The sequence below is a fragment of the Alosa sapidissima genome, chromosome 7 (assembly GCF_018492685.1).
Source record: "Alosa sapidissima isolate fAloSap1 chromosome 7, fAloSap1.pri, whole genome shotgun sequence".
In the NCBI taxonomy this organism is placed as follows: Eukaryota; Metazoa; Chordata; class Actinopteri; order Clupeiformes; family Clupeidae; genus Alosa; species Alosa sapidissima.
The window spans coordinates 30,917,831-30,938,630 of NC_055963.1; the positions used below are offsets into that span (position 1 = coordinate 30,917,831).

At 45.1% G+C, this 20,800-nt stretch overlaps 1 protein-coding gene across 2 annotated transcripts in view; it reads right to left on the reverse strand.

Annotated features, from left to right (window-relative positions):
• Nucleotides 1–20,800, reverse strand: part of nol4lb (nucleolar protein 4-like b) — an 86,460-nt gene that overhangs the window by 54,786 nt on the left and 10,874 nt on the right. For both annotated transcript variants that reach the window (XM_042096925.1, XM_042096924.1), the window contains exons 2-4: nt 13,979–14,134; nt 10,766–10,877; nt 8,027–8,136 (exon numbers count right to left, since the gene is read on the reverse strand). In XM_042096925.1, the coding sequence (XP_041952859.1) occupies nt 8,027–8,136; nt 10,766–10,877; nt 13,979–14,134 (378 nt within the window). The remainder of the gene's footprint in view (nt 1–8,026; nt 8,137–10,765; nt 10,878–13,978; nt 14,135–20,800) is intronic.

The following is a 20,800-nucleotide window of genomic DNA, read 5'->3' on the forward strand; positions in this document are numbered from 1 at the left end:
GCAACCAATCTCTGTCACTTCCTGCCAGCTCAACCCCCCACCACCATCATCTTTGCTCCCCACTCAACCCAACTGCTGCGCTGGATACGCATGGTTTTTCCCCACTCAACAAAGGACCTTTGATCAATTCTTCTTTCACCACTGCAATGGTGACAGACACACTGGAAAATAAGCCGAGATCCATAATGAAAGAGCGTACACCTGACAGGAATGCTACCACAAAGGGTTACTTTTCATAGTATTTCTCATACAATTTGTTGTGAACCAAGCAACAGTCAACGAGCCATTTCTCATTTTGAGAGGGGAATAGTCCTCCAAGGCCTTATCTGATAACGACCACCATCTACAACCCAGATTACCACATAGTCCTACACACCCATTCCACTTTAATCCAGTCAGCCACAAATCTATCTCAAAAGTGCCGATTAACCCTCTTCTCTTCTGGAACTGATCTGACAAATACAGGGTCAGGATGTATCATTGTGGGTCGTGACGTTGATCTGCAGCAGTATACCAAAACTGCTTAGGCTGCTTAAGCTGCACTCCTCAGCTTAAAACGGCCTCAGGAACGCTACTGGCTAGGAGGAATACCACTAAGCACCTCTCTGCGAAGGAGCCGTTCCAGTGGCTGAGCCTTACACACAGCAAACACCTCCCCACATAGGCATCACCAGCCGCGCACAGATCTACCAGCAGGGACCCAGGGGTTATGAGTAAAGGTGGGGGAGGGGGGTTGCGCAGCGGCAGCAAGAGAGTCCCCGAGCCCCCACACCCCTTACCCCCAAAGCTCCACTCATTCTCTGCATGGTCTGCCTCACTCTGGCTGAGAGGAAACAAGCCGTGAAGAGCCAGGAAATTACAGTGGGGACACACCGCTACACAACGTCAAGTCACGGACGCACCACCCAGTGGTTCTCCTCTCCTGTTGTCACATGCTGGAGACCAACTTGTGACTAAATCCATCAAACTGAACTCAACAAGTTCAAGGTCACTACTTATGGGGTAATCCCGGCGTTTCGGTTTGCGTTTACGTTCATCACAACATGAGTCAGAGAGCACCTCGAGTAACGTAGCGTTGTCCAGCGTTTGCTTTTAGCAACACAGCAACATTACTAGCCACTTTTACCAACACCAACAGATAAACAACACATTCCATGATATTCCACAAACAAAAAGACAACATAACACATACCTTTGACGCATTGGCATGTGTATGAGTTATTGAAATGGACATTCACATTTGCTAAGCAGTAAAAAGAAGAGTAAAATAGCACAGCTACTACAAACACAGGGCGCAGCCATCTTTGTTTTCAAGTCGTAAGAATTCTACACCGAACTTGGGGGTCCTCTGGTTTGTACAAGACAACTTGAAATGGGCATGTCGTTGTGTAATTTTGCGTAACTTCTGGGTTTTTTTTCAGACAACTTACCACTTTTAAATGGACAACTGGATCACAGCATTAAACTAGCTGTTCACCCATGTTATTGTTGTGCGGAAGCCATTAACACGAACAAACACATCAGGAACATTTTAGATGAGCCCTACAAAAAGCATGAGCAGACAAAACTTTGCTTTATAACCAAACACCAAAAAGTTCCCATTAATATCTGACTGCAGAGACATGCTGATACAGCAATTACTGTTCAATTTGTTTTCTACAAATGCCCATTACGAAGAGAGGTCGACATTACAGCTTTAGTATTAAGATATCAGAGTAATTTAGAGATGTTCAAGGGAAAAAAAGTCTCCTATCATGTAATGATGTAATGAGTAGGCAACAACAAGGGCATTTTAAATGGAATGCCCTTAGCTATACATTTTATTGTAATGTTTAAGGAACTGATATTTTGTCCTGGCAAATTGTTTACCAAAAAAAGAAACAATTAACAAGAAAAAACATACAATAAACATGGTTAACTGGAAAAAATAAGCAAGTATGATAAATAAAAAATAATTACCTAAACAGTGACATAAAGTTAAACACAATGTTAAACACAATTCTGGTCACTGAATACTACATCATTCTAGAGTCACGGTTTACACTGTCCTTTATGGAGCAGAGGAGTAAAAATGTAAAATAAATTTCTGCTTCCTCACATTCTAGTAATTTACTGCCATTTGACAAAGTAGTTTTTAACTAGAGTGCTTTTCTTTTCCCTGTCCATTAAAAAGAAAAGCCTAAGGACTTTTAAACAAGGTCAGCCATTATAATTTAATTTCAGAAAAAAGAAGTCACCACTAATAATTAGTTACCAAATACAATAAAAATGACTTTGATAATGATAATTTCATTATGATTAGGTCTATTATTTTTCAGGCTTATTAGTTGTTGTAGTTTTCTTTTTGATTTTGTTGTAGATTTTTTCATCAGATCCCTGAAAGCAGAATGTTTCACCTCTCTCGTTCTGTGAATTACAAATTCTTGGCTGGACAGTTTCCAAACAACGAGGTTCTGCTCACCATGTGATCTGTATGTGCAGTGGCTCTAAATGAAATTAAGAGAAGGATCAGGTGTATCTCCACTTGAGCAAAGTGGAGTGTGATAGATTGACAAACACATTGTGGAGGGCCAAGGCAAAGGGCAGAGAGGGAGAGGGAATGGGGTGAGGCAGAGACAGGGCGAGAGAGGGGACGGCACCGAAGAGGGAGATCCTCACTACCACACAGCTCAGATCAAGGAAGGGATTACTGCTCGGACTGCCTCCCTCCAACTGGCAGAGTGACTCACAGGGGTCAGGAAAAGTGATTTTTTTAGGAGGGCTTTATTCATGTGAGGCTGTGGCAGAAGGCAGCTGATAATAAAGACGGTTTTAAAGCTATTAACCCTTCATGTGCCAACAGTCCTCTCTGCTCCCACTACGTCCTTTCTGAAATGTCAGCTGCAATTACCTCAGCCCACTTCCAACATGACAGAAGAGTGACGCTCTTTCAAAACCGATTGCTGGCAGAATCCAAGGTATAGCCCTGGTGGTGCTGGTTGATGTGAATTACATGAGGGTCTGTATGGCTTCTTAGGATAAGTTTGCTCATGATTGTGTGTGTGTGTGTGTGTGTGTGTGTGTGTCGGAGTAATAATAACAGGGGGTGGGGTATTGCCATACACTAACAACAAAATTCTCACTCCAAAAGAGGCAAGTCTATAGGCTAAGGTATAGGGCATGTAGACGAAATGGATTAGATATACTGGTCGAACACTTAATAGACAAACAGACTGAACTAAAATAACTAATACCATGTTTTTTGATAATTCATGCATGAACAGGGGCACCATTGCACTTAAATCTTGGTAGTTAAAGGCAACACAATCTTGCTTCGGTGTCAGCACTAAAAATGTAAACAATTATTTTTGAAAAATAAATGTCTTTTTTTACTATTTGTTACTATTTCTATTTTTTTTAGTAAAGTTACTATATCTATTTGTTTATATTAGCCTTAGCAACAGTGTAACTGTTAGGCCATCATATGATGGCTGACAAAAATGTGTCAGACATTTACCATAGTCTTTTGGTGATGAGGAAGCCTCAAACTCACACAAAGACACACACACACACACTGGTAGGTATGTCATGACTGTATAACAATCATTTCCATCACTTAAATTTTGACAACTTCCTGTAAAGCAGGTTGCTTCTCATCTAATTGGCGTCCCCACTGCCTAGGCCTACTGAGAACGTGGGCATAATTCGCAATGGCATTATTCGAAAACCGACTAGTGTGCTGGCGCTGTTAGGGTGTGAAATAACTCACAGAGATCACATAAAAAAACATTAAAGTGTTAAACATAATAATGGTCGAATTTAGATGTCACGCCAAAGAAGAAATTACGATTGCCAATCAACATTACCAGATTAAAAGGTAAAAAAGTGTTCATTCAAAATGGACAGTGCTACCGAAACGCATATTAAACAGCACTTAATATGCAATAACATGTGTCGGTAGGACTGTTACGAATTTGAGGAAACGTTCTGACCTGACCGTTTATGCTTAAATAATTTTAAGACTTTGAGTGAAAGGCGTGCAGACAGCAAAACATTGCCGGCCGGATAGCGTGTTTTACTGTAGCCGAAGTATTGTCATGCATTAACGATGGCAGCAGGACTATCTGCTTAGAATAAATATTCCTGGAAAACGCTTGTCGTTAACCTGTGCCCCGCATAGCTTATGCTACTAACATTTGAATTGCGGCAGACACTTCCTTTAAAAGACTAATAGTCATGATGTGACAGGCTACTGTAAGGTAGGCTACTCTAAAACCACCGCATTAATAATCATATTTGTCCTTCAATTGGCTACATGAGAAATACTTTATGCCCTGGAATATTACCAAGACATAATTAATTCTACAGAAATGATCATTTAATATAATTTAAATTGTTACATTTATAGACAAGGGCATAAGCCTACCACTAAAATAGACCTAACGTTAACGGTACAACTGAGGAGAATATCTGAAACGCATTGGTTATCCTATCCATCTCCAGTCTATCAGGAAGAAAATAAATAAAAGCAATAGCAAAAAAAGCAGGTAAAAGAATTACCTTATTTTCTTTCCGTGATATTTTAAATGTGCGTGGTATCTCCCTCTTCGATAGCTCTTCTGCTTACCCCTATGTCACGCGATTTAATATTTTAACAATATCGAGCTACTAGAGAGAGAGACAGGACCCTCGCTGTGGCTCGCGCTGGCAACCAGCCTGAAGACGGAGGCGGGGCAGTGGCGGATGACGTCACGCCTCGTGCTAAACACAGTAAAGTGCAATACAGTAGCCTAGCCTACCTACAAATCAGCAGAGCCCATTTTTATGACTGACAGCAAAAAAATAACACAGTTCATTCCTTCCTCTGTGAATCACTGTGCCTCTTTTCCACTTAATGTAACTTTTAACATTCAGTCTATGTGTGTTCTTGACAGTTGTATGTGCCTCTATCCAAGGTAGGTCTACAAATGCCATTGTAGAGTTCAGAAATTGTAAAACTATTTCTCAGCTCAAAGAACCTAAACAGCCAGTGGTCATATGCTTAGGCTAACTGATTAGGATATCTGCCTGTGCCTAATGTTTAATGCAGTGCCAAGTCAGGCCTGGAGTGAGTTTAGAAGAACCTTTTAAATAATACAGTTTTTGTGTCAGTTCATCAGTCAATGGAGGATCTTCAGCATTAAAGCCTGTGGCAAAACACAGGTAATATGCAAAAGATACACAGGTCTATATCACAAATTAAGGATTTAATCTTGACACCTGAGTTCTATTGAAGGCCTACATGTTGACACCCTGAGGCAACACACATGATACCCACAGAATCGATCTTGATATCACACCTTCATAAAATCATCAATTACTGCCAATAAGAACACAGTTTTTAACATCTTCATATCTGTCAGGAACTGTAAGATGAACTACTCAATATTGCCTCTGAGATAGTCACCAGTTGAGGTCTGGAGAGGTAGACCTTGACCTAGCGGCTCCTCCTCGCTGGACCTAGGTGGCTCTGCAACAAGCACCACTTGCTGAGATAGTCTACTGTAACTGTTTCCCAGATGTGACAGAAATTTCTGCTTAGACAACAACATGAATTGTCACAAGTGGAAACAGAAGAACATGTGATATTTTCCCATAGACCTCAGGGGCACACTAACAAGTAAATTAATGCAAACCATTAATGCAAACCAGTGTTAACATTGTTTGTCTTAAAAATACAGTCAACAGATGCTTTGTCAAATGGCCAGTCAGTAACAGTATGGTAAAACTGCCATCTAGAGGTTATAGCATGTATGGCAGCCTTCCCCTTAACATGGGGTGATCAGATACATTGGGAGAGTATTCAGGCTACACAATATCAATAACTGTATTAACTATGTGTCATGATGGCAGTCAATATCTGTCGATTTTGAGGAACTGTTTGTGAAAATATTTTGTTGTTTTATTAGTTTGTTTAATTATTTAACAGATGTGTTTTCTTTTTCTGATTATGTATAGACTCATTCAACTTAATGCAGCGCTGTGCAGATCTGACTTAACGTGATGTATGCTGGACTTTTGCAAAAGTCCAGTATGCATCACATTCAAATGCCTTATGGTACTTAAAACCATTATTTTATCTCGTCTCATGTGACCTCAAATTATTCAGCTCAACTAAAAAAAAAAAATAATGAGGTTAGAAAATTAGATGACTCCTGTCGAGAAAATTGAGTAAATGGGAAACGGCCCCATAAATGATAATGAACCCTCTCTCCACCTTTAATTCTTTCCATTCTCCCCTCTTCCTTACTCCTCCTCTCCCCACACTCTGTGTGCACCCACACAGTGAGAGGAGCCTCCGCCCCTCCTCTCCAGCCAGCAGGAAGGATGCTTGCTAATTTCCTCCATTATTGAATTGTTCTGGACACACACGTCCTGCAGGGTTGTCCGGCCACTCCACCATATCCTTCTCCCCCCTTCCCCCTCCCATACCCTCCATCTCTCTCTCTCTCTCTCTCTATATATATATATATATTCTCTCTATATACACTCAAGATCACAGGCATGGAAAAAAAACGTTAGAACTCCTGACTTCAAGCATGGAACAGGCATCCTTTTGACATGCCCTCCATCACCCACCCTAAACCCACTGAACCCTGCGCTCAGCCCCCTGTTTGTATGTGGGTCATTGTTTCTCGCTTCCTGTCTGGTCACTCCTAGCAAAGCCCCAACCAGCCTTGGAAACCATAGGAAAACAAACACTAGAAACCAAACAGTCACCTGCTTTCATTTTCAAGGGTGATGAGTAAGAGGTGTGTGTGTGTATATATATATATATATATATATATATATATATATATATATATATATATATATATATATATATATATATATATATATATATATATATATATATGTGTGTGTGTGGTTATTGTTTGTTGTCTTGTCACACTAATTAAATTAATAATACATGCATTTATTAATTTATTTAAGCGTCACATTTTTAAAGGCACACATTTTCATTAGCGTTTTATTTATTTATTTATTTTTAATTAGGAAACAAACTGAAAGTGCTGTAGGATTGGAACTTTTTTCCGGCTTGTCCTCTACTCTTTCCAGTCTGTCAGTAATGGAATGGCAGAATCAGAATCTCCCTGTTAGGCCACACTGGCATTCTTCCGTAAATTGGCACTCCACTAGTTCTCTCACACCTCTGCTAATTAGTCTGCTGCTTAGAGGGTCTGTTAATTGGAATGAAGCAAAACCGTATTCCCTTCCTGGTAATCATGCCCTACACAGAAGACACACGGTCATCCACCCACACACCGCCACACACACCGCCACACAAATGCAGCCATACACACACAAAGCATATCTGTTTCTCACAAACAAGACAAATATGCACATATGCACATACAGCTGTAGCCGAGCCATATTATCAGTTAACAGAGATCAGAAACATTTTCTGACCTACGGGGACGGGGGGATATACAGGCACTCCATTTTGACAATGTGTCATCTGTGGGACATAAATAACCACACAGAAGGCCGAAATGAGCATGAAACCTGTTGCGCTTAGTTGATCATTAAACAAGGAAAGCCACCACATGGCTACCAAACTCATAAGCAAAACAGTTTCACTCAGAAATACAATACCTCATATTATCAAGTAAGCAAGTACTGAATGAGTAATTAGGCTGCATAGTTTTCTCTGTGGCATAAGTGTGATCCCTTGTTGCAGGGACATCTGCAGAGGTGAACAGGGTGATGTTTCATAGCCAGTAGCCAGAAATAAATTCATGCAATTATACTGATGACAGGTGTGATTCTGCAGTCACTAAGGGTTAGAGATGAAGAGAAAATAATGCCCTCTGCTAACAGCACAAACCATTTAGAAAATGTAACTCAAATCGTTGAGTTGTTAGCAATACTGAGTCGTTTCAATTCCCACAATGCACACATATACTAAAGTTAAAATATTTGCTTTTGCTTGACTGGGAGTCCCATTTGAATAAAAGCATTGGCTAAATTACTAAATGTTAATGTAAAAGCTGAGGTCTCATCTTACCTGCTCATTGTTATTCATGCACTGAAGCTTCATCTGTTTCAGATAGGTGGTGGTCAGTGGCATGTTGTAGTCAATGAGTCCCGGTGTCAGAGAGGGTGGTCGGTCATTTTCTGAGAAAACACAAGAAAGAGTGTAAATTCCATGAATGTTTTTGCCTCAGTCTTTAACAACTCTCAGTTATGAGTCTTCATGAATTCCTTATATGTACAAAAAAAATCACTTCATCATTCTGAGTAATACCACAATACAAAATCATCAGTCACTGATACTTATGACTTCTGGTTAAAATCACCATAACAGATTCACCACAATGTGTCATGACTGACCACTAGGTGGCCAACCTGGACAATGTCAAAGAACCTTGAGATCTGGGCTTTGTGGATACTTAGAACCCTGTGTTGTTACTCTATAAATATTAACATTCCTGCCAGAGGCAATAGATAATATCAATAATCTATTGATAAATTGACAAAACACCTTTTTGCAGTCATGATTGTCCACATGTTCTCAGTCCCAATCATATTAGATGGTGAATAGGCAAAAAAGAATGATCATGACCGTGACAGTTCGATGAACACTGTCCCCATAACTAACTGTTAATTAGTGTGTATGCGTGTGCTGAATGTTTGTTTGTGTCTGTGTATATAAATGTGAGTGTGTATGAAAGAGAGAAAGAGAGAGAGTGTGTATGTGTGTGTTCCTCCTTTTTTGCCAGCACAAAGAGCGCAGTTTTCAGTCTTTGTCTGTGGCTTCTTTCTAAGGGAACGGCGTCTGTGAGGCTCGCTTTGAGCACCTCAGCTTTTCGAGTGATCTCCTCCACAACAGCCCTGACGCACTGACTCTGCTGCTCATGGCGAGTTTTTGTGCACAACTGTATTTGTCAACCTTTATGCAAGGGGAACATTCTTGTGTGCGCCAATGACAGGAATGTTGTCTCTACCTTCACTGGTGTGCAACTACTAACAAAGAAGGACAACTAATGTGTTTAAGTAACGTGCTGAAAACAAAATGCACTTCCTTGTTGTAGAATGCTCTCAGTGGATATGTTATAACTGCAAAAAGGTTAAAGGGAAACTTGGCAGGATTTCCCCCTCTGCTGGAGAAATTGTGCATTATGCTATTTTAAACTGTGGGAAAAGGTAACGATAAAGCACATGGATTTGTTTACAAGCTAGCGAATGGCTAGCATACGTTTGGCATAACTATGTGGATGTTAAAAGGTAAGAAACACGATTTAAAACGAATTTATTGTTTCTCACTTCTCTTTCCGGGACGGTAGTCTCAATGTTGCAAGGTTGGTTTTCCGCCTGGGGACGCTAGGCGCAGCGGTGAAAGTCACCATTTTCACCGGAACAGGTCATTTAACCATCCAAATGATTTCTAAACGGGTTTATTACGTTGAAATTGAAATAGAATTTTTATAGTATAAAAATTCTGCCCTCAGTGGGTTACAGAAAACGTAATTTGTTTTCATTCTCCATGTACACAGCTCGTCTCAAGGCATCATGAGTGTGCACCGCAGGTGAAGACAGGAGCGCTGATGAAAGACCCTCCACTGACGACAAGTCATGTCAATTAAAAATAGCCCTGGTGTACAGTAATTAATTGCGTTTAATAATTCAGCTCTGAACTTTCGTGTGGGCGGCTTAGGCAGGCAGGCGGGAGAGGCAGGATGGGGGAGCAGTGATGGCGGTGGCAGGGTTGTCGGGGGGATGGGGGGTGGGTTGCCCCCCCCCACCCACTCACCCCCACCCCCGCCCCATGGGGCAGAAAGCCAATTAGCTGCTCTCTTTATGAGCGACACCCAGTGTTGGCTCAGCATTGACACAACGCTCTGACAGCTTGGGCCTTGAAGGTTCTCTATGTGTGTGTGTGTGTGTGTGTGTGTATGTGTGTGTGTGAGTGTGTGGGTGTGTGTGGGTGTGTTTTGTACAAGAATGTGCACAGGATGGTTATGACAGGGATTTGGTATAATCAACTTATTTTCTGCTCAATTCTCCATCTGACACGTGCGGCATTGGATCTGAAGACATGACAGCTTTACATACCCCCCCCATCAGCCCTAAAGGTGCCGAGCACTGCAGTGAAATCAGTGAGCCTTCTTCTCATTGCTGCTCCTTTGGTCCTATTCAATGCGTTGATCTCCCAAAACTCCTCCATCCCCTCTCTTGTTCTCTCCTGTGGATTACCCCCCTCCTCCCTGCTCTCATTCTCCATTTCCCTATTTCTCTCTCACTTTACTGTAGAAATTAGCTCATTTCCAGCTCTTTGTTAAAAGCCCCCTAATTGGGCTAATTGCAGTGTGTTGGGAGAAGGCAGGACACTCAAATGACTCCCACTCTAATGAGACACTGGAAGAGGGGTGGGAGTGGGGGGAGGTCTGTGGAGCTGGCAGTGCTGATGGTGGTGGTGGTGGTGGTGGGGGGGGGGGGGGGGTGCTGGCTTCAGCCTGGCAGCAGCAGGGAGTGGTGGGGGACGGTGGTAGAACTGCCTAAACGACGCAGAATGGGGCCATAATGAACACAAAGGTCTGGTTGTTTTTTTTTTTTAAGGCCTTTATGGTGGCATAATTTGGGGAAAATATCTAATTGTGATTTTTCTGATTAATTGAGCAGCCCTAATTGAGTTCTAACTGTGAAGGTTTCTGAAGGTATACGTGATAGAATGGTATGGTTCTGTCGGACTGGTCCGCATGGAGCTAAAACGGGCCAGGGCTGTGGCGGGAGAGCGGGCAGGTACCTTTGAAGTCGGCGCTGCTGGGGCTAATGTGCATCCGTTTCTGACACTCGCCACAGCTCATCAGAAACCGGGTGACCGCCTCTCTGGGTAGGAAGGCATATGTCTCTGCAATCTGGGGGAGAGAAATGGAAAAAGAGAAAGAGAGAGGGAAGGAGGTTGAGGGGTTGTTTTAGCATTTGCATATCAATGTGGGTTGAAAGAGAGGACATTCCAAAAAAGAAACAAAGGACTGGGACAGTGCTGACTGTGATTGTGCGGCGACCAAACATCTAATGGAGAGAAGAAACAACTCAGGAACACACTTATTTATTTTAGGATCTTTGAGACCGGATCGAGATGGAAACGGAATAAACATTGGTTAGAAATGCCGCTGGCACAGGGCATAGAAAGGCTCTACAGCAGTCGTTGGAACTAACCTATTATCATCATCCTCCTGGAGGAGAGCACTGACCTTGCCCTGAGAAATGCACTAGAGCATGCAGTCCTTATGTCTCTCTCTCTCTCTCAATCTGTTTCCCAGGCAAAACAACATCCAGAGCAATGATATGGAGGGAGATGAAGAAATGGATGATGATGAGGTGGAGATGTTGGACAGTGATTGAGACAGACAGACAGAGAAGGGGCGAAGAGGCCTAACAAATGTCAGCTCCAGCCTTTGGTGACAGCTCATTCAAAGTTGCTGTCAATCTGCTGCACACTGCGCAGGCAACAATGTGTAACCTGGAACAAAGACCACCGTCTCCGGAGGTGAAAGTTAAACACACAATCACAGATGCGTGCTCACAAAAACATATTCTCTCTCTTACCCTCTCTCTCACTCGCTCACATGCACAAACACAGACAATCGCACCTGTGGATATAGCGAAAAATACTAGCAAACAAAGGCAGACCTTGCTAAGAGAGAAGTGTGGGACCACCCACAGAATTCCAATTTGGTGCATTAAAACAGAAGCCAAAATAAATGGTAAATCAGGCTCCATGGCCAACACAGAGCTCCCGTTGGCATAGCCCGAGGACATGAGACTTCTCTGTGGTATGTGAGCTGAAATCCCTCATCGGTACCTCTGCCTCCCAAATACACACACACACACAACCCCCCTTCATGCAAACCAAGGCAAGGCGATAACACGGATAGGGACCTGTGAAGCAGCCCTCCTCTCTCTCTTCCCTCCGCCCCCCTGACCTTCATCTGCTACCTCCACCCGTGCCCTGCCTCCTCCATCTCTCTTTGTCTCTCCATCACACTGCCACTGCTACTACCACCAGCACGCCCAACCTCCACCCCCACAGCTCCTTCTGTTTCTGTTTCTCTCTCTCTCTCTCTCTCTCTCTCTCTCTCTCTCTCTCTCTCTCTCTCTCCTTAGTCTTCTCTCTACTCATCACTCCTTCAGCCTTTGGCAAGTCTCTTTTAGTTAGGACTTTTGTTTTTCAATTCCAAGTGCCTGAAATGCCATTCACAAAGATGGAGTAAATAAACAACACTACACACATCAAATGCGCGCACACACATATAGACACAAATAAATATACACAGCACATCAGAAACACACAGACAATGCATTTGCTCACAAAAAACAGCAACCACACACACACACACACACACACACAGCCTAAAGCTCACAGAGTACAAAAGCACCACTGAGTCTCAAATCAGGATTCTGTTGATTTGTTACTCTTTCGTCCACCTCTAGTCCCCCACCCTCGCAGTGGACCATTCCAAGGCCGAAAGAATGGTGTTTTGTCGTTTTGTCTTTTTACAATGCAGCTCACACAGCGCACCAGCTCCAGAAAGGAGCAGGGTGTGCAGGGGTGAGCTTTGAGCCCGCGGGGCCCGGCGCGAGACCAGCTCCGTGGGGAGCACAAGCGCTGCTCAGGGCCTCCGACGCTGCAGCCGAGCTCCACAACAAAAAACAGCAGAGCCGCACTGGAGGAAACAGTGCAGCGGCGGTGGGTCAGGCACAACTGACAAGCACTAACAGGGCCAACAAGTCCTTTGTGTCCCGCAGTGCTTGTTTGAGAGTGTGAGAGTGTGTGTGTGTGTATATAATGTATTTGTGTTTGTGTGTATATATATTTGTGTGTGTGTGTGTGTGTGTGCATGCATGTCCACGCCTCAGCTTTTTAGCTTTGAAATATGTATTCAGAGTCAATCACACAAGACATGAATAGAGCCTCTTATTAAAATCAGAGCAATTTAGCCTCATGGCGAGAGTTGGGAGTCGCACAGCACTGCAATGCCAGTGACTCATCAAAAGAGGGCAGTAGAGGCAGGGCAGGAGAACTGCAGCCAGTAGGGAGCTAAATGCCCATTCAGAGTCCCAAGTCAGTGGAAGTCTCTCGGCTTTCCCTTTTCACTTTATGCACTTTAAGGACAGATTTCCACAGCGGCAGCAAGGTCCAACTCGGCTCTGGTTCTATAGGTGCCAGAGGTGTATGTGAGGGCTATATGGGTCTCCAGCACCCACTGGACACATATGACCCCACTTCTGCCCTCCTGCTTTGTGCGGACGGCAGGAGAAAGAAAAAAAGAGGGCGAAACGGAGAGAAAGCTGAGTGGACATGAACATTTTTCTGTGCCCATGATCAGCAGGTCAAAGTGCAGCTCAAGTCTAATATCCTCCTGTATTTCCCTTAATGAAAAGAGTTGAATGTTTCTTTCACATGCATGGGATGAGTGGGGAAAATACACCTCAGCAAATTCTTCTATACTGTATTTATGCTGCTTATAATAAGGGTGGGAAAAGGGCAGTGCTTATTTTCCCTCTTTCTTTATTCATATGAGTTCAAGTAAGGTTGGGAAAACATGTATTTATGCATATTTGTATGTTAGTGTTTTGCACTGCATGCTTGTACCTGTGGTCCATGCTTTAAGAGGATACCGTTTCTGCCTTGTTAAATGTATTGCAAACCTTATTTCAAAATGTGTGAAAGTCTAAAATGAATTCATATGAAATTAAAGCGTGTAATGAAAGACCAGGCTTTAATGTAGTAGTGGGCCTGCTCTCTTGCCCCATTTCTGTTTAAATTACAAAACCGTAATTGGATGTTTGTAAAGTTTTTAATACAATTTGCAGTAACAGGACTAAAGAAAACAAATGTAAAAGTAAAGCAGAAACACACTAAAGGGTGAGAGTGATGAATAAATACACGTAGAAACAAAGGATCACAGACAAATGAGAGAAGAAAGGACAGTGATTGCAGCGGTTAGCTCACCGCTTTGTAGGTCTTCTTCTGGCCAGCGTGTTTTGGGGCTCTGCCGGGGTCGGAGCTGATCTCCACGTGCATAGCGTAGATGATGTCGAAGAAGTCCTCCACCACCGCCACCCTCTTCAGGGACGCGCCGTCCTGCCCAGAGCTGCTGTCCACACACTGCACACAGGGGACAAGAGGGCAGCACTTAAAAGCAGAGCAGAGGCTCAGCAAACACACACACACACAGACACACGCAGACAGACACACACAGACACACACATGTGGGTGCATGCGCACACCGACACACACACGCTCACACACAGCTAAAAAAAACACAGCTTATTATGTCCATTCTACAGGAGACCACAGGTGGCTTTTTAACCTGCTCCTTTCTGCTTCATTGTGGAAGCGTGTGGACGCGTGGCGGGGTGCCTAGGAGTAAATAATCATAAATGGACACAGAGCGCAGGAGGAAATGATGACTGTTTCTGTGGGATGAGAGGGAGGAGGGATGTGTGTGTGTGTACCTTTGTGTTTGCCTCAGCTGCTCTTTGCCCTCACCATCTCAGTGGTGGAGTGTGTGTGAGTGTGTGTGTGTGTGTGTGTTCATGTATGCTTTGGGAGGGTGGGGGTGTCCCACGGAGAGCTGGCACTAGTTCAAGCTGGTCAAGGAGGACACACACACACACCCAGCAGTGCAGGGGGCAGAGCCCACCCAGCAGGAGTGAGGGGTACGTGGGTTGGAAGTAGGGGGTGGCAGGGGGAGGTAGAGGTACGGGAGTTCACCTGAAAGGGGAAACGTAGCCACGGATAAGCACAGCAGGTGGTGCCACAAAACACACACACGCACAGACACACACTTTTTGAGTCTCGGTCTGTGTGCTTTTGTTTCTGCATTCCAGCATGTTCTCCTGGGCACCTGGCTCTCTGCACTGCACCAGTCAGCAGCAGCGCTACTGGAATCAAATGATTACGTCAAAATTTGAGTGAAAAAAGGATGTTCCTGCGCAGCGTGTTCAGATTCATTGGGCATTTTCAGCCTTTGTGAGACCATTTTTGCACCAGACATAGAGCAGTTCCTCACTTTGTCTGGTGATAATGATCACACTTTTTTACAGGAATGAATGTCTCCCGGGGTGCACATACAAATGCTTTTCCTGCTTAGAAATGATTACAGGCTCATTCACTCTTCTCCCGGGATATTATGTGTGTGTGTCTGTCGAGAACAAAAGCTAGAAGCCATAACAGCTGTGGCATGTTTCCTTGTTATTAAAAATTGAAGTACAACAATTTTGCACTTTAAAAAATCATACTTCCTATTTTCTGTCTGCTGCTTGCCATAAGGCAGACCATGTTACCTTGGCAACCACCACAGACCTCTCAGGCAGGTGAGCAGGGCAGAGGGTCATGTGACATGAGGATGCACCTCCAGTAGTCAAACCTGAACAGCCACAATGGTCCTGACAACTGCAGTCTGGGGATTTCTGTCTACCCACACCCCAAACAAAACCAAGACACACACAACACACACACACACACAGACACACACACACATGATTCCAGATTAATTGAGTTTGTTTTTTTAGTATAATAAGGAGCAGTTGGAGTCAGGGGAAAGACACAAAAAAACACCCTATATTTTCTCTCTTCTTTTACTTCTTGTATGACATCTCTACACCCATTCCTCCCTCTCTCTCCCTCTCTGTCCTTCTCTCTCTTTGTCCTTCTCCCTTTGTCCCTCCATCTTTTGCTCCTGCTCCTCCACTAAACCCTCTGCTCTGCACACTCCACCTGGCCGCCTGCACTCCACCTCTCTGCTCTCATATATTAACGCTGCTCAGGGTTAATCTCCACTCGTCCTTTCATTCGTCCTTTTCCTTTTCTTTTATTCACGTTCCCTCTCTCTGTGTCTCTTGCCTCCTCAAACTCTATCCAGACACATTTTTGTGTTTTTCTTCGCTCCATCTCACCCCCCCCCCCCATCCCCCTCCCACTCCTTTCCCCGCACCACCACGAGCATCCCGCTCCAGTGCCAGGTAAATGCACGTTGCCATGACAGCACAGAGCGGCGTGGAGAATTGGCAGCTTCTTAATCTACACGCAGCATCGTTAATTCCATTCCAGCAGAGCGATGATGATACTGCTGATGATGGTGATGGTGATAATGATGATGATGCCCACCTCAAATACTAAGCGCCAACAGATGCAGAAAAAACAATGGTGACATCATTTTGGGGCCCCCTTTGCAGTTAAATACCGATGGGGCAAACACTCATGTCAGTCAGTCTTCGCAATCTGCTGTAGGTGAAGAATTACGAAAGCAGTGGGCATTAACACTTATTGGTGGGTACTGATGGCCACACAACATCCGCCATCTTAGCGGCTCTGTGGGCACAAACACATGGGGGGAATCAGGGCCTTCCACTCCTCTCCTCCCTGTCCCTCTTCTCTCCACTGCTTTAGCCTACAGGAGACGGGACACGTGTGTGCAGCTCAGCCCCAAGGACTCACCCTGCCTGGGCATGATTCTGCCGCTGCCCCTCCGCCTCCTTTTCCTCCCATCCTGTCTCCCCCACCCAATCCCCATCCCCCTGCTCCTGCCCTCCACCCTCATGCCTCCCCTCCCCTCCACAGCCTCCCTGCCGATGCCCCCTCCCCCCATGGTTGTGGGGCACATCAGTGGCCCGGGACGATAGTGGGTGCGACAGCAGAAGCCCCCGCCGCATGGATCTATGTGGGGCACGGCGGGGGAGGGGAGGGGAGGGGGATGGATGCACCTTAAGGCAGAGCAGGCAGGACAGAGGGTGCCTGCACACACCCCCACCCCCCTCACACACAAACACACGCGCACACACACACATACACATATAGACACACTCACACATGGTCTATCTCTCCCCTACCCCCTGCCCTCTCTTGGCCGAGCAGGGGTCAAAGTCACAGCATCCAGAAAGGGCAGCGCAAAGGGTTGCCTGACCGTGAGTTTGCAGCCACACACACACACACACACACACACACACATACACACACAGCAGACAGTCATACATACACTCATAGCACACATGCACATATTTGCATTCCTACAGCTGTACAGCTCAGTCACGCGAACACATATGAAGGTTGCTTCCACATATATGAACAAGCTCAGCAGCCCGCTGTGGAAACACACAAACACACACACAGAAAAAGAGTCAGAGTCCCAGAGACCATGGGCCCAGAGAAATACTCTTCCTTTAAACCCAGCTGGAGTCCTGGACAAGATTAAATACCTGCACACAAACCCAGTCTATCGGTTTGTATTGCTATCCAGCTTAGGCCCTATGTGCTTCATTAATGCTCAAATCTACACACACAGACACCCAGGGTGGGAGGGTATGTGGACACCTAATGGCACCTAAGGAAATATATGATGAGAATATCAGAGAGTAAGAGAGTGGGGACAGCTCTAATTAAACGCATTAAACATCTGCTCCTCCATTCTTTCCCTCCATATCACCCACTCTAACCTCACCTCTGTGTCTCCATCTCTCCCTATCTCTCGCCTCCTGCCCCTCTCCCTCACCCTCCGTCTCACACCAACATGCACAAACAAAACCACTCCTGCTGCGGTACGCTCTGATTATCCCTCTGTGCTATCCTCTCCCTTTTCACCCTCCCACTCTCTTGCTCAGTCTCTTCCTCTCGCTCTCCACCTCTTCCTCCCTCTCTCCACCTCTGTCTCTCTCGCCACCTCTCCCTCTGCCCTGCACCTCCAGGCCGTGGCTCTCCAACAGCACAGAATAATTATAGCCTCCTTCGCTTCTCTCAATTTGCCTCTTTTTTCTGCACTCCCCCCATCTCTCACTCCCCCCCTTTCTCTCTCTCTCTCTCTCTCTCAGCACTCACTTCTTGGGTTTTCTCTCCCATTTCTGTCTCACTCTCCCCCTCTCCCTCTCTTTCGTTCTCGCACTCCCCCGTCCCGTTCCAAACAGCGCAGTTGCTAGGAGACGCGAGGGGTCGATTCAGTAAACGGCTGGCGGCCCCTTGCCCTGCCACATCCCCCCCCCCAACCCTTCCCTCCTTCCCCCAGCACTCTCAGCAATCCACCGCTCAGGATGGAGGGATGGCGGAAGAGGCGAGAAGCCCTTCAGACAAACGAGTCCAGCCAGAAGACCTGCCATGCCTGTGTGAATGCAAACAGGCAATGCATGCTCGCTCTCTCTCTCTCTCTCTCTCTCTCTCTCTCTCCCTCTCTCTCTCTCTCTAAACACACACACACACACACACTCTGACACAAACAAGCAAAAGAACCCAGCGTTCTCGCCCGCACCTGCCACTGAAAATGCACCGAGGTAAGAGACGGAGTGCTTAAAATACCGCTGCTCCAGCTGGTGCGAAAATAACGACAGCCCTGGTGACAGAGATACACATGCATCGGGTCAGCTACACGACGTGGGCGAAAAAAACTCCATGTTCCCTCTCTCCGTCTTACTCCCTCTTTCTCTCTCCTCCCATCTCTCTCTCTATCTCTGTCTCTCTCTCTGCATGTGTCTCTTTGGCATTATCATTAGCAAACCACCTCTCTGGCACATGGAGTGGAGGAAGCAGAGAGAGATCAACCAGTGGCAGGCAGGCCGCAGGCGGGCGCAAAAAGGAGATTGGCGACACTAAATAGAGCCAGCCACCTCCTCGCGGTCGCACACCATCCCAGAGAGGCCAGACAGGTCAGAGCTCTATCAGGGCTCCGTCATCACTTCTCCAACGGCACTCTTACAGCAGAGAGAAACGCAGGAGGCTGACAGAAATAGAAATGTAGGTAGATAGAAAGAAAGAAAGGAAGGAAGAGAAAAAGAAAGAAAGTGAAGGTGTGAGAGAAGGTATGGGACAACATGAACAGAGGGGATAGTGGAAGACAAAAGAAGAGGTGCCAGAGAGGTGCTGGGCAGGGGCTTGGGGTGTGTGTGTGTGTGTTTCGGGGGGGTGTCGGCTGTGTTCGCAGCCCTGAATATCTGTTGTAAATGTGACAGGCGGTCACATTTTATGGGCCGATCTTGCCGAATGGCTGCGTCCATAAACAAACTGATGGGCAAATGATGGAGCCTCAGTGGCCAGGCGGCAGCAGGCTCGCCTGACAGAGGTGGCCAAGGGACGGCTAGCCCACATCTGCTCCAGAGCCTAACACTCTCCCTCTCTCTCCCTCCTCCTCTCTCTCCTTCTCTCTCATCGGCTCTTCTTTCTTTTTCCCTTCTGTCCTTTACTCCTCTTTCTCCCCATTCTCTTCCATTAGTCCACATCTCTGCTCCATTCTCCTCTCCTTCGCCTTTCTCCCACTGCTACGCCTATTCAAAGTGACCTTGAAACTTCCCTTGCCTTCTTTCAGTCAGACCCAGCACTACTGCCACAATCTCTCTCTTCAATAGAAAAATAAGTACTCGAGAGACATTCACTTTAGAGCAAATGTATTTTCTTAAATCTCTCTTTTATTCTCTTTACTATTATATTATTTCAGTGTCTCCTATTTGACTTGGTTAATGCGACAGAGCCTACCTACCCATGCAGTGCTTCTCCTGGTGGCAGATTACTATACCAGATAATCACAGCACTGAGTGCCTGAGTTAATATCCTGTTTGAGTCTGTACTCTCCTCCCTCAGCTGCCAACACAACACCAAATGAACTCACGTGCTAAACAAACATCATCATGACTACCACCATAAACTTCATATCACCCACATCACCATATCAGCATTCCAAACATGACTAATAATTATAATAATAACATGTTTATGTTATATGCAATATGCATACATGTGTACAGGTATAAATGTCTATGTACAAGTTTCATCATTCAACAGATCAATAAATCAGTCAATCTACCAAATATCATCAATTATTACCATCATCAATTATTATTATGTGCATGGATGGAGCAATGCCCTGGTGAGAAGCAAAGCTCAGCTAATTATCTGACAGCGTTGACAACACACTGCATGCAGCAGGGGAGGGGGTGTTTGTGTGTGTGTGTGTATGTATGTGTGTGTGTGTCAGGAGTGGGGGGGCTGGGACTAGGTGGTCCTTTGTCCCACTGCAGCATCCTCCCCAGAGATGGTTAAGGAAAGCTGAGAGCCAGGGGTTGTTGACAATGGATTCAGCATCACATACACTCTCTTCTCCCTCTTGTTCTCTCTTGTTTTCTCTCTCTCTCTGTCTCTCTCTTTCTCACACACACACATCCTCTGTGCAAATGCTGAATACCACAAATATGTCACAAAATTATGCAGGAGACATTCATTAACCATATGGTGAAAACTAAAGTGTGTAGGTGCAAGAGGACTCAAACCTGAATTAAACAGCTGTTAAAACCACACTGAGCCTAGCCTGAACAGAGACAACATGGGTATTGGAGTGTGTGAGTCTGTGTGTGTGTGTGTGTGTGTGTGTGTGTGTGTGTGTGTGTGTGTGTGTGTGAGAGAGAACGAGAAAGAGAGAAAGAGAGAAAGAAAGAATGTGTGCGTATGTGTTGTCTGTCTTCACTCTGTGCACCTTCTGCATTAGGGTGGGGGCTGGTGTAGGTGTCTCAAATCACATCTACACACTCAATTAAAAAAACTGTGTTAATTTCTCCATAAAAAGGACTGCATAAATAGATCGCTCATCTCCATGGCAACCAGATGGATGAAGAAAAGCAAGGCGTACTTTGGCCACGGGAGGGGAAGGCGTTCACCCCCGGCCTCCCCCAGAGCATTCTGGGACATTAGGTCGGGCTTTTATCTGTATAGCCACAGCAAAGCTGCCTAACTCATACCATTAGGAAACAAAACAAAACACATGAATACTGGTAATAACACAAAGTTTCTATTCTGTTT